At 36.6% G+C, this 14,309-nt stretch overlaps 1 protein-coding gene across 2 annotated transcripts in view; it reads right to left on the minus strand.

The window, feature by feature from the left end:
• The window catches only part of ARIH1 (ariadne RBR E3 ubiquitin protein ligase 1), a 125,001-nt gene that overhangs the window by 48,522 nt on the left and 62,170 nt on the right, over positions 1 to 14,309 (minus strand). For both annotated transcript variants that reach the window (XM_004276271.3, XM_033440018.2), the window contains exon 3: positions 7,843 to 7,987. In XM_004276271.3, the coding sequence (XP_004276319.1) occupies positions 7,843 to 7,987 (145 nt within the window). The remainder of the gene's footprint in view (positions 1 to 7,842; positions 7,988 to 14,309) is intronic.

The following is a 14,309-nucleotide window of genomic DNA, read 5'->3' on the forward strand; positions in this document are numbered from 1 at the left end:
ACATCCCCTGCATCGGCAGGCAGACTCTCAACCACTGCGCCACCAGGGAAGCCCTACCAAATTATTTTTAAATGAGTAAGTAATACAGGCTGATGTTAAAGACAATTATTTAACAATATGAGTTTATGTTGGAAAAATAAGTCTCCCTCATCCCTATCCTTCTCTACCTTGTCCTCTACCTCTCTACCCAGAAGTAATCACTATTTCCAATATCTTACATATTATATTCTTCCAGAGATGTTCTAATGTACACACACAGTAAAAGTACCACAAACTTTCTTCTGCATCTTGGTTTTCTTCATTATTATTACCTTTGTGATTGTGAATGTGTATCAGAAAAAATTTGTACAAGTGAAATAGTAACAGTATAAATTTAGAATTTGATTATTACAAAGCTTTGTTCATAGGGGCTGTTGCAATTTATACTATAGAAGAGAACCTTGGTGACCCTTGCTGACCCAGGTCAAAACTTTGGTGACCCCTGTCAAAACAGTGTATTATCCAACTCCTTGATCTCTGCCAATCTAACAGGTGAAAATGAAGTAACTACCATTAGTTTTCATTTTAATTTCTTTTTATGAGTGAAGTTTAAACATATGAAAGAAGATTTAAGGCTATATATTTCTTTTTCTGTGAAATTTCTTCTCCTATTTTGCCCATTTTTCCTCTGAGCTTTTTTTCTAAATCATTTACTGGGGTATTTTACTTATGTAGAAAATTGGCTGTTTATAAGTGTGGAAAATATTTTCTCCCGGTTTCAATGTTTACATTTTGCTGCTATGCAGAAGCTCTGTATCCATATGAGGCAAAACGTATTAGTTTTAGAATCTATGGCTTCTAAATTAATTTAGATATAAGCAGTTACGTAAGAATCGAAGTTTCCAGATGGCTACCAAGTTGTTCCATCGACCATTTATTAAATAATCCACCTTATCTGAAATGCCTCCTCTATTGTATACTAAATTCTCCTCATGTATACTTGACTCTCCTGTTCCACCGCACTGCCTATTCCTTTTTTTTCGGTTGCCCCGGGCCCTAGTTGCAGCTCGCAAGCTCCTTAGCTGTGGCATGCAAACTCTTAGCTGGGACATGCATATGGAATCTAGTTCCCTGACCAGGGATCGAACCCAGGCCCCCTGCACTGGGAGTGCAAAGCCCTATCAACTGTGCCACCAGGGAAATCACTGCACTGCCTATTCCTGAATTTGGTAGGACTAGTTCCCTCCCTACCACCATCGATCTATTCTTTTTCTTTATTTCATTATTATTCCTCTTTCCAAATACAAATGGCATTCATTTATCTCCCCTTTTCTTCATACAGATCTTCCATATTTCTTGCCAAGTTTATTCCCAGCTCTTTTATTCATTCTGTGGCTCTTATAGTGGCATTTTAAATTCTATAACATTTTCTAATTAGCTGTTATTTGAAATATGCTTACAAAATTTCTGATGTTGCTTATGATATAGATGAAAATAGTCAGGATACAATATTACAGCATATCAACTATATAAAAAATACCTGGAAAGTAGCCAGGGAAGAAAATGTTTCAGAGCCCTGAGACTGGCTTTACAGAACACATCACATAAAATATCAAGGTTAAAATATGGTTCTAGGGCTTCCCTGGTGGCGCAGTGGTTGAGAGTCCACCTGCCGATGCAGGGGACACGGGTTTGTGCCCCGGTCCAAGAAGATCCCACATGCCGTGGAACGGCTGGGCCCGTGAGCCGTGGCCACTGAGCCTGCATGTCCGGAGCCTGTGCTCCGCAACGGGAGAGGCCACAGCAGTGAGAGGCCCGCGTACTGCAAAAAAAATAAATAAATAAAAATAAAAATATATGGTTCTATTCAGGGACTTCCCCGGTGGTCCAGTGGTAAAGAATTCGCCTTACAATGCAGGGGACGCGGGTTCAATCCCTCGTCGGGGAACTAAGCACACGTGCCACAACTACTGAGCTTGCGAGCCTCAACTAGAGAGCCTGCGTACCGCAAACTACAGAGCCCATGTGCTCTGGAACCCGCGTGCCACAACTACATAGTCCACACACCCTGGAGCCTGCACACCACAACTAGAGAAGAGAAAACCTGCACACCAAAACTAGAGAGAAGCCCACGCTCTGCAACGGAAGATCCCGCATGCCGCAACTAAGACCCAACACAGCTAAAAATAAATTTAAAATAAACAATAAATAAATCTTAAAAAAATATATATGGGGACTTCCCTGGTAGCACAGTGGTTAAGAATCCACCTGCCAATGCAAGGGACATGGGTTCGATCCCTGGTCCAGGAAGATCCCACATGCCACGGAGCAACTAAGCCCATGTGCCACAACTACTGAGCCCACATGCTGCAACTACTGAAGCCCGCATGCCTAGAGCCCACGCCGCACAAAAAGAGAAGCCACTGCAATGAGAAGCCCACACACCACAATGAAGCACAGCCCCCACTCACTGCAACTAGAGAAAGCCTGCATGCAACGAAGACCCAACGGAGCCAAAAAAATAATAAATTAATTTTTAAAAATATGGTGCTATTCAGAGATTGACAATGATTCTAACTCATTCACAAAATGAGTGAAGATAAATATTTGGGAAATCAATATTCTCATCCATTAAAAAAAAGATCTGGGGGCTTCCCTGGTGGCGCAGTGGTTGAGAGTCCGCCTGCCGATGCAGGGGACACAGGTTTGTGCCCCGGTCTGGGAAGATCCCACACGCCGCGGAGCGGCTAGGCCTGTGAGCCATGGCCGCTGAGCCTGTGTGTCTGGAGCCTGTGCTCCGCAACGGGAGAGGCCACGACAGTGAGAGGCCCACGTACCGCAAAAAAAAAAAAAAAAAAAGATCCGGGAAATCAATAAAAAGAATCTATTGTCATTACTCCCCAGTAGTGAAGGAGATCTGGCACTAACCTGTTGCCAGATTACTAAAGGAGAGTGATTTTTGAAACTATAATGAGAAGGGGCATTCTGTAAATGACAAATACAGTAGAGTCATGTATCAGCAATTCTAAAATGTTTTACTGGTGACTTAAAAACACACACACAGGGCTTCCCTGGTAGCGCAGTGGTTAAGAATCCACCTGCCAAAGCAGGACATGGGTTCAAGCCCTGGTAGTGGAAGACCCCACATGCCGCGGAGCAACTAAGCCCGTGCACCATAACCACTGAGCCTGCACTCTAGAGCCTGTGAGCCACAACTACTGAAGCCCATGCACCTAGAGCCTGTGCTCCACAACAGGAGAAGCCACCAAAATGAGAAGCTGCGCACCGCAACAAAGAGTAGCCCCCACTCGCCACAACCAGAGAAAAGCCCGTGTGCAGCAACGAAGACCCAACGCAACCGAAAATAAATAAATAAAAAGAAAATGGCCTTAAAAAAAAGAACACATACACATCCTCATGTGCTTTATTCGTTTTTCAAAGACTGAGAGATTAAAGGTCACAATGGTTAGTAAGTGATCACTTTAAGTAACACCTTTACTTCTGGGACTTCTACACCAGGGCTCATTATAAGATAAGATAAAAAGACAAAAAGAAAGCTTTTTTTCCCCTCCCTTTCCCATAACTTTTCTTTGTTTTTTTTGATGTGGACCATTTTTTAAAGTCTTTACTGAATTTGTTACAATATTGCTTCTGTTTTATGTTTTGGCTTTTTTTTGCTGGGAGGCATGTGGGATCTTAGCTCCCTGACCAGGGCTCAAACCCGCACCCCCTGCATTGGAAGGCAAAGTCTTAACCACTAGACCACCAGGAAGTCCCCCAATAAGTTTTCTAATTAAATAGATAACAAGACTAAATAAGATAAATTACAAAAATAAATCACACACGCATGCCCAAAGATAAAGCAAAAACTAACCTGTAGTATAAAGACATATTCATTGTGCTCAAGAGTTTTGTCATCAGGCTTCCCTGGTGGCACAGTGGTTAAGAATCCGCCTGCCAATGCAGGGGGCATGGGTTCGAACCCTGGTCCGGGAAGATCCCACATGCCCCGGAGCAACTAAGCCCGTGCGCCACAACTACTGAGCCTGCGCTCTAGAGCCTGCGTGCCACAACTGTTGAGCCCGTGAGCCACAACTACTGAAGCTCACACACTTAGAGCCTGTACTCTGAAACAAGAAAAGCCACCACAATGAGAAGCCCGCACAGTAGCCCCTGCTCGCTACAACTAGAGAAAGCCCGTGTGCAGCAACGAAGACCCAACACAGCCAAAAATAAAATAAATTAACTTTTTTAAAAGAAGAGTTTTATCATCATGGATATATCAGGGTATCATCCTGTCTTAGTTCCCTTTCCTTCCTCCTCCTCTGATATATTTGTTCCCTTACTACCTTGTGTTTACCTACTTGGCTCCCTGGGTCTTTCCCTGATTCAGGGGATCAGATTATCTATTCGTTAAACTTACCCCTGTTTATATCATAAATATATCTGACCACAAATACACTAAAAATATATAAAATATTATCTACAACAGAAATTAATGGTGCTGAAGAAAAAGAACTGAAAAAATACATACTCTTAAAAGTTTCATTTATCGCCACCATTTACAGATAGCAACTAATGTCGAAGAAAAGAACATTAAGAATTATCTTTCTTCTATCAGAAGTTGCCCATATAATCTCTAAACTTAAAGTCATTTTGTTCATAAAAACTGAGCAAATAATCAGGGCACCAGTTCCCTCATCTGTAAAATGGAATGAGTTAAAAAGGAAGATAGAGCACAAAGATTCAGAAGTGCCCCAGGAATGAGGAAGCCGAGGGTGGACAATCATCACAATCTTCAACTTTGCTTTTATCTATTTAACATACCTTATTCTTAGAAAATACAAATTATTTATCTCATAAAAATAATAAGGTAGCCCAAGCTATATTTCCTAGTAGAGCTAAATCTTACGCTTTGATTCAAAAGAACATTATTATAAAGTGAGTAACTGTTGCCAGGACCAGGAACCCCCTGAACTGGCCACAACACAAGGGGGCAGAGGGATGGGGGAGGAATCTCTGAACTTAAAGAGTGTTCCAAAATCTCAGGAAATTGTTTTTAAAGAAGAGACCACCCAAAATAGTTAACTCCAAAGTATTATAAACTAAGCTGTCAGAAGCATTTACTTAAAATCTGTTCTCATGTGGTACTGTAATAAAGCAAAGTTGCTTTCTAGGGGAAAGGTATCAAAGATACACAATAATAAAAGGCTAGTATCAGTGTTTGAAGAGAGTAGTGGAAACTGAAACATGGGAGTTATTCAAGTAATGTAAGTAAAGAAATCATCCATCCAATTAATAAAGCATGAATGAAGAATCTCAGGTGACATTTACTTGCAAAACTGAAGAGGTTAAAATTATCCTTCTTCATTAGCCTAAAAACTGTGAGAAAAGAAGTCCTAGTTTCACCATGATTACTTTTTCCTAACACGGTTTCCTTAACACTTTAACTTACTTTCCAACCCATGCTGCTGTTTGCTTTTCCTGTCATTTACATAGCCAAACTTCCTTTAAAAAAGTAATCTGTTTATATTTATTGCTTCCCCTTCCTTTACTACTTTCAAGTCAATAATTCTTCGGCCCATGCAGTTTGGTTTCCCATCTTACCACAATACTTAAAATACTGATAACTTTCCAGGATCATCAGTCAACTTCTTGTTGTTAATTCCAAACTCACCTTTCAATTCTTTTCTCTGAAGCTAGCACTGTTTACCATTCTTGGAACTGCATTCTCTTCCTTTGGCTTCTGTATTTCCTAGTTTACCTAACTACCACACCTTCAGAGGTTAGTTCAAATGTCAGTGTCTGTGGGAAGTTCTCCCTGATCCAAAACTGGGTTAGGTGTCTCTTCAACATGTTCCCACATTATCATGCCCTATCAAAGCACTTACCATTTTTTCTGACTATGTCATTTTACTTATCTGCCCAGCTAACCTGTAAATTATCTAAGGCAGGCATTATGCCTTTATTCTCCGTTGTTTCTAACGCTTAGAATTGTGCCTGGTGTGTTGAATGATTGAATGAATAAATAGTGGTTTCTCCATTATCAGTTCAAGTGCAAGCACAATTTACACTGCGAATATCTACTCATGATTTTCAATTCTAATTTGTTCAGACTGCCAATACCAAGGGCACTGAGGAAGTTACAGGGGTTATTTGCAAGCAGCTAGCTTCAGTACTCGAATTACATTTAAGATTTAAACTAAGGAGGAGCTGCTATAATAGAGTGCCAAGGGAAATGCCAAGGAATAAGGAAACCTTGTATAAGCTGGGACAAATTATTTGGGTCTCAGTATTACCTCACAGAAACATTTATAAACTGTAGACACTACACAAATGTCAACTATTAAAGATGATAAAATGGTCAAAACATGAAATTAATGTATTTTTAATAGGAGTGCTGATTGTTCTTTTTAAATACTTAAGTTAGGATTGTGATTTAAGGAGAGGGAAATGAATAAATAGTAGTTTCAGGCTGATAGAGATTTGAAAGAATATCTTATTAAATTTATTTGAAAGATTAAAAACACTGAGGCCCAGCAAGATTAGATGATTTACTACCCAAAGCCAAAAAGCTAGTGTCAGAGCTGTGATCAAAACTTGAGAATTTGGAAATTCAATTAAGCATTTTACCTACTAAATTATTTTAACTCTGATTTTCCATTTCTCTAAGAGAATATAATTAACTTTCTTTTAAAACTTCTTTTCTAAGCACTTGTATGTGTAAACAAATTAATTTGCTTCAAATGGGAACCTTTAGAGCTACACATGTTAAACTCTAAGATTAACAATGAAAAACCTTCAATATGTAAAAATATATAACATAGGTGACAATGACCTGGTATACACTAATTACTAGAAAAAGCTGCTTAACTATTAGAGAATATGAACAAGGTAGTTATAATTGTTGTATAATTAAATTATTCTTAGATATCCTGAAACATCTTAAGAGGTGAATTCCAAGTAACTAAACCCCTTTTTTTGGCCACAAATGTAATTTTCCTATGGTTACTAATAACGTGCCTTCATAGGAAGACTATGTTTATTTAAGCCTAAAATTTCTTCACTAGATACCCCAAAGTTAATCATCTAAATTCAATAGGTTTTTAAGAGCAATACTTGTACTAAAGAATCTCCATTAGAATGGATCTGTATGAAAATCCTGAAAGCTCCCTAGTGAAATAGCATTAAAGACATTTTATAAGTGTTTTGGATATTTATTCTAAAAACTTAGTTTTAAATCTATTTTAATTTGGATGGAAAATAATTCTGTTTGCTGCCTACCTATTACACAATTCTCTCACTGTGGTAATATAAAATGGAAAAGATTTAAGTGTGTAATGACAACTTGGACAAGTTGCTGCTTTAAAAAGTAAATGGGGGCCTCCCCTGGTGGCGCAGTGGTTAAGAATTCTGTCAATGCAGGGGACATGGGTTCGAGTTCTGGTTCGGGAAAATCCCACATGCCGCGGAGCAACTAAGCCCGTGCGCCACAACTACTGAGCCCAAGTGCCTAGAGCCCGTGCTCCGCAACAAGAGAAGCCACCACAATGAGAAGCCCGTGCACTGCAACGAAGAGTAGCCCCCGCTCACTGCAACTAGAGAAGGCCCACAAGCAGCAGCAACGAAGACCCAACGCAGACACACACACACACACACACACACACACACAGCAAATGGGGGAGGACTGAGAGAGAACAAGCTCTTACTCTTTCTTTTCCTTTCTTTATCCTTAATATATTGATAGGTTACTGCTTTGCTACAATCCCAGACTCCCAGATCTTCCTTTATTTAAATAATGAAAAGTTGATTTACCCTCTGAAATACAGAGTCAGTGCTAGCCTTAAACTACCAGATACTCACCGAGTTAGGGTAGTTCAAGTAGCAGATCTGACAAGGCATATCCTGTGCTGATGACCTTGTATTCATCTGGCGTGTTCGAGACTTTTTACTTGGATTAATTACATGACACTCAGCAAAGAGCTTCTCCAGGTTTCCATCAAAGTACCTGCATTATTTAAACAGAAAGGATGAGAGCCCAGCAATAGCACACTGTTAGAGCTCTCCAAAAACCTGATTTTCTATAGGGAAAGTCAATGAAGTAAATTAAACCAAGACCATAACCTTTCTTGCTCAGAAGAAATAAGCTGTATGGCTACAAACTGTAGCATACAGAAGCATATGTGTATGAAAGCAGATTGAACTTTTGTTGCTATTTTGACACTGTTTAGTTTGTTTCTATCATGAGAGGTTAAGCTATTAGTAATATTAACAACACGACAATTAAAACCTAAGGATGAAAGTTGTACTATCTCTTAAGTGGGACCTTATGAAGAGTAATGGTATTTCAGAAGGCTAGGCTATATTTTATACCAATGAATTCATTTTATTAATAATTTTAGTTATACCAGTTTAAATATATTAGCAAGTAAACCACCTATAAAGCATACCTTATCCCACAAATCATTTAAAAAATGAAACTATTACATGTGTCTCATTCTACAAAAGACTTGCTTTCTAAATATTCTTTTAAAATAGTTTTTAATAGGAAAAGGGAAGAAGGAGGAAACAAAAAATGTATCTTTAAAAGTTTTTGTATCAAATAATCTATACATTAGCTTTTTCATAAAATATGTATCTAAATATATAGAAGTAGTTCACCATCTAATATGTCAACAGCATGGTATGGCAAGTACTAGCTACAGAGTTTCAACTGAACTGTAAATTTCTTGACAGAAGACAGTGGTAAATAGCACAATATCTACCATTAATCCAGTTAAGACATGATCTTTGGCCTCCTGAAATACCTTAATATTCTAAATGGAAAAGCAATAGATAGAAAAACTTTCAATTTGTGAATCAATATAACCAGCAAAAATATTAACATGGAATCTGATCAATTTACTTTTTAGCTTGTTAAGTCTAGGTTTAAATAACTACAATGTTCTTTATATATAAACAGGAGGTTCTCAAGTTAAAAATAATCGATACTCAAGAGATTCTCAATATTTTTAGTGGAAGTCTTGTTCAGGCTTTGTTCAAAGCATTTGCTACATCTCTGGAAAATCACTCATGAGAACAAACCACATCACTCTCCTAAGACTGATAAATATCTTTTTATAAATACTTTGACTACAGTTATGTGTCAATGAACTGGTCAAGCTATCAATCAAAATGTCAACATATTATAAAAGGGGAACTCATATGAAGTTGTCCCTGATCAAAATATAAAGAGCAGATAAATCAAATGCTCTCCTACAAAGGTTATCTCTGAAAAAAACCTAAGATGTAAGTTTTATCTGAAAAACAGAAAATGTATGAAGCTAACACTTAGTATGAATAGGTAAACCAACTAAACCCCTTGCTTTTATAAAAAATATATTCATGCTCACAAAAAAAGACAAACTCTCGGCATCTAAAACTTAACTACACAAAATTAGCAACTCCTTATACTTTGGTGAACAGACTAGACAGCATTCTATGCAAATACAGACAAACAGACATGTGCATATTTCATGTAATCTCATATTCCAGGCTTATTACCTGCTTTCTTCACTGAACAATATGTAACATCTTTGTCATGAGCATGGGTGGGTCTACAATATTTTTCATTGTTGCATAATATTTCCCAGCAGGTATATACTATAATTTACTTAACCAACCTTATACTGAAAGACATTTAGAGATGTTCCACATATAACAATCCTAGATTAAAATCTTGTCCCATTTGATGGGGGGAAAATAATTAGACCTAACTTGCATTTCTTTATTAGTGAAGCTGAACTTCACTAATTTTTCTGTGAAGATTTTGCTATTATTTTATGAGTTCAGTATGTAAACAGGAAGAGTAACCCTTTGTTTTATGGATTGCTTTCTTCCCACAGCTTCTAACTTGCCTTTGAATCCTGCTTAATGGTGTTTAATTGCCACTTTTAATTTTTATGTAGGCAAATTTACGATGCGACACTGTTGTGATTTATGGATTTCATATGAAGTTTTTAAAAAGATCTCTACACCCAAAGACTAAAAAAATTCATTCATGATTTAGGTCATTCCTTTAAACTGTTTCCATTAAAACTGTTGATCCACATGGAAATTATTTTTGTGTAGTAAGGGGGAAAGCAGGGATTCCATTTTATTTTAAGCCAAATGTCTAACCATTTACTTAGGTCTCAGCTTAAACTGCACTTCCTCAAACAAATCTTCTTCGACAGCTCCTCCCCCTCCAATTAGGTAAGGTTCCCTTGTATTACATCCTCACAGTACTTTGTACTCCAGTGCAACATATCACATTACTAACTCTGTAATCGCCATTTTATGTTTTTCCTGCTAGAATGTAAACCCCATGAGGACTATTTTATTACTGAGGTAGTCCTAGTACCTAGAAGAATCTTACTATAAGCGTTCAATTTCTTTTTAAAGAAAAGAGTGACTTCTTAATGATACCTGATAATAAATCTGAATTCCTTTATTTAGGAATATTTCTTAAAGATAGCAATATATTAGAGTTTATAGTTTTTGGTCCATTATAGAAGGCAAATAGCTTTCAAATACAGCCCAGGTAAACAGAATGGGGAGTTGAAGAATCCACTCATATTGCTGATCACAGCAGGCAGGCCTAGAAATTTTTTTCATTTAAGTTCCATTTTACAGAAATGTAACATTTTAAAATTTGTTCTTTATTTTTATTTATTACTTGCTTTGTCCACCAATGACTCTGCTATGGTTTTCTGAAAGATACTGAAGTCTAATTTATTTTTACTAAACATAACTTAAAATGGGTACTTAAACCTATTTCGCCAACTTTCAATAACACATTGATTGTCCTTGTATTATATGACCCTACACTTAACCCTATAGTTTTGTTTGGAACTTCCTGAAGCTTTTCCCAGTTGATTATCATTTTACATAATTTTTTCACTTATTACACTGTTCTGACAGTATATAGCTTTTCTTTCAAGAATAGTAAAAACTGCTTTTTGTTTCCTAAGCTTGATAGCCCTAATTAATTACTTAGACATAATTAAAATATTTAATTGTATTCAAATGCTCACTTTGGCCAAAATCCTACCCACCCTACCCCCAATATTCTCTATACTGACAGCCTCCATTTTCTTCTGGTACCCGTTGTTATTGAAGTCTGTGATCAAAATAATTCTCATTTTATAATTCAAATCATTTTTCAACTGACAGGTAGACAAGGTTTCTTCATTCTTTAAGTTTAGTTCTGTACGGTTTATCTTAGCATTTAACTTTCTCTTTTGAAATGCCATTCAGGTAGTAACTACTTCAAGAGCTTTTAGTTATTAAGACCTGCTTGATATGTACCCAGGCTTTGCTAATTTTCCTCCTTGTCTACCATCTACTAATTCCTTCTTTGTCCTTTTCTTCTCTTGCGTATCTCCATTTTCCATAGTATCTGCTCTATTTCTTGCTGTTGCCAATGTGGTTTTATCTTCTGCAAGATTACTGCTTGTCCCTTTATCTTTTTTCTTAGTTCTGTCCGCTTCCTTTTCGTCTTGTTCTGTTGTTTCATCAATTTATCTTTGATCCCTTATCTCATAGAGTCTATGTTTACTTTAATCTTCTTAAAAGAACAAAGGTTTTTTCAGCCTGCTAATTATGATAGTTTTCTTAAGGACTACTACTGTGCTCAAGAATACAGGTGGATTCTTAACTCCCCACAGTTTGTATACCTGGTCACTATATATTTGAAAGTTCCTTCAGTTTGCTGGCTCTTACATATACCCTTGCCTGTGAAAAACAGACCAAAATGAAGAGAGACTAATTCAATGTGAAGCACTGAAGTTCAGGTACCTTGTTTAATGAGTTAACACACATATTTCTCTCTGCTTCACTGACTTTGGTCAACAGCTGCAAAGATTATGGTAGGACACTGCTGCCCTCCTTTCCTGCAAAATTTGCCCATCCTTTTGAGAAAATCATACTGATGAAAAGAAAAACAGAGTAGCAGTGTGGTTTTTCCTTCAGTCCAGCCTTTCCTTGGTGGGGCAAGGGCATGATTAGAGTATCCCCACCCCATCTCTCACATGGCTTAGATTAAAGATTTTTAGAATGGCTGGGAATTCCCTGGAGGTCCAGTGGTTAGGACTCTGTGCTCTCACTGCCAGGGCCCTGGGTTCGATCCCTGATGGGGGAACTAAGATCCTGCAAGACCTACCACCAAAAAGATTGTTAGAAGGGCGATTTGAGAGGTTCTTCAGTAGAGATTATAAATCCTCTTCTCTAATGTTCTTTCTGTTCATTCAGTATGTTTATATAAATATAGTTAAGCAAACTGGCACTTAATCAGCCAACCTTCCAGAAAATCTAGATCTTAATTTTTCATTTTCCTTGACTATTAGACAGAAATATACCACATAACAAGAATTAAATTTCAAGGCAGGAGGAGTTACAGCTTAAAAACTATGTCTGGTTATGGAGAGGAGAGACATGGCAGGTGGGGTATATCACTGGCTAAAGTTTCTTCTTGAATTCTGAATGACTAGCATCACTGTTTGCCATGTCAATATTTAATTTTGTCATTATGAGTTTATTTTAAAAGCCACTAGGGCTTCATACTTCATAAAAAGATCACTGTTGATGTTGTACTTATTTTCACAACAAAATCGGAAAAGCAAAACTGTTAAGCTAATTTAAAGTTATATACTGGGCTTTCCTACTGCTTATTTTTGGGTTACCAGAGTTCAACTCTCCTTATAGGTCTTTAATGCTCCCATATATTTTTATACATCACTTATCTACTACTATAAGCCTGAGAGAGAGCTAAAACACACAAACATATATATGAAAATTTATAAAAATAATTCCATATATATATATCTCCACAAATAAACATGTATAGAAGTAAATGAACTTTTACTTCTAAATAACCAAATAATTTTTGTTTCACGTTCTCATGTGGCATTTTATGGGTACCAGACTTCAATTTCAAAAGGCAACAAAACAGTTACAATTATTCTATACTGTATGTTCTGACAAAGCACTAAAAAAGATCTGTGACATCAACATCTCTTCTAGGAACTGCCATTTCAACCATCCTTTGCCTCATTAACCTGCTTCTAAACGGTGTAATTCTTTCCACTTTTAGAAAAGGTATATTTAAGGAAAAATATCAAAGGCGCAAAGGAAAAGATATTTATTTATATCTTAAGGATGAATAAAAACTGCCATATTTATAAAAAGCAAAAATAATAATGAATGAAAACGTGTCTTAAACCAGCAAAACGGAAAAAGAGAGGAGACACACCAGGAGATAAGGCTTTCTCCAGTCTTTACATATAAACATTATTTTCAGAGCTTATTCCTCATCTTCCATAGAAAGAAGCCAGTAGATCTAATACTGTATGGTAGTATATGCAAGTCATTAAGAATTACTGAAGAGTTCTTTTTCTTTTGGGGAATGAGATTAGAACTGATGATTTGAGCACTATTTTTCATTTACAACCCCCTTAAACCTTAAAATAAAACTTAAAACCTTTCAATAACTTTAATCATGTTACTTAGACAAAAATTTAAATTTAAAAAGGGCTCCTGAAGTAGAAGGTAAACGTTAAACATATTAAAAGATTTACCACATTCTTTGTGGTTTTTAAAGGTATTCTTTCAAAAGGACTAAAATTAGAATGTAAGGTTAACTAGCAAATACATGAACCTCTACTAAGTAAAGTTCAGAATCCCAGAGAACTAGTTAACTAAGGATTTAGGGATAGAAAATCTTTTTTTCTAAGGAAGACTTTTGGTCCTCATAAGAAAAAAGATCTAATGAGGACATACACAAGTCTATAAAAACTTGCTTTCAAAGTTTTGGGTTTTTTTATGCTAGTCTAAAAGATAAATTTAGCTCATATTTTAATATTATTATACATGGTTTATAGCTAAGTAAATGCACTGATTATGTATTTTTAAGAAAGAAATACTTTTTGAGATTCTGATATATTTTTTTCCCCTATAGGGGAAAATGCAACCTAAAACAAAACAAAACCAAAAACCCAGCAGGACACTAAAAAAAATCTCCTGAGCTTGCTTACTACTAAACAAAAGACCACTTGACAAAAAAGTTACTAAATACTGATAATATTACTTTCAAGTTGCAGTACAAAAATCTTATTGTATAATTTTTAAGAACCTTTCTGTGTTCTTCCATACTTTATCCTTTTGGTTCTAAGCCTTGATGAAGGCAAGTGTATTAAGAAAACTAACCACAGCAAAACAGATCTAAGATAACTCCATCCAGGCTTGAATTAGCAAAATCATAACAGAAACACAATAACTATGCCATCTTCCAAAAAGGCTCCCATTCCCATTTA

The sequence above is a fragment of the Orcinus orca genome, chromosome 2, assembly GCF_937001465.1.
Source record: "Orcinus orca chromosome 2, mOrcOrc1.1, whole genome shotgun sequence".
NCBI lineage: Eukaryota > Metazoa > Chordata > Mammalia > Artiodactyla > Delphinidae > Orcinus > Orcinus orca.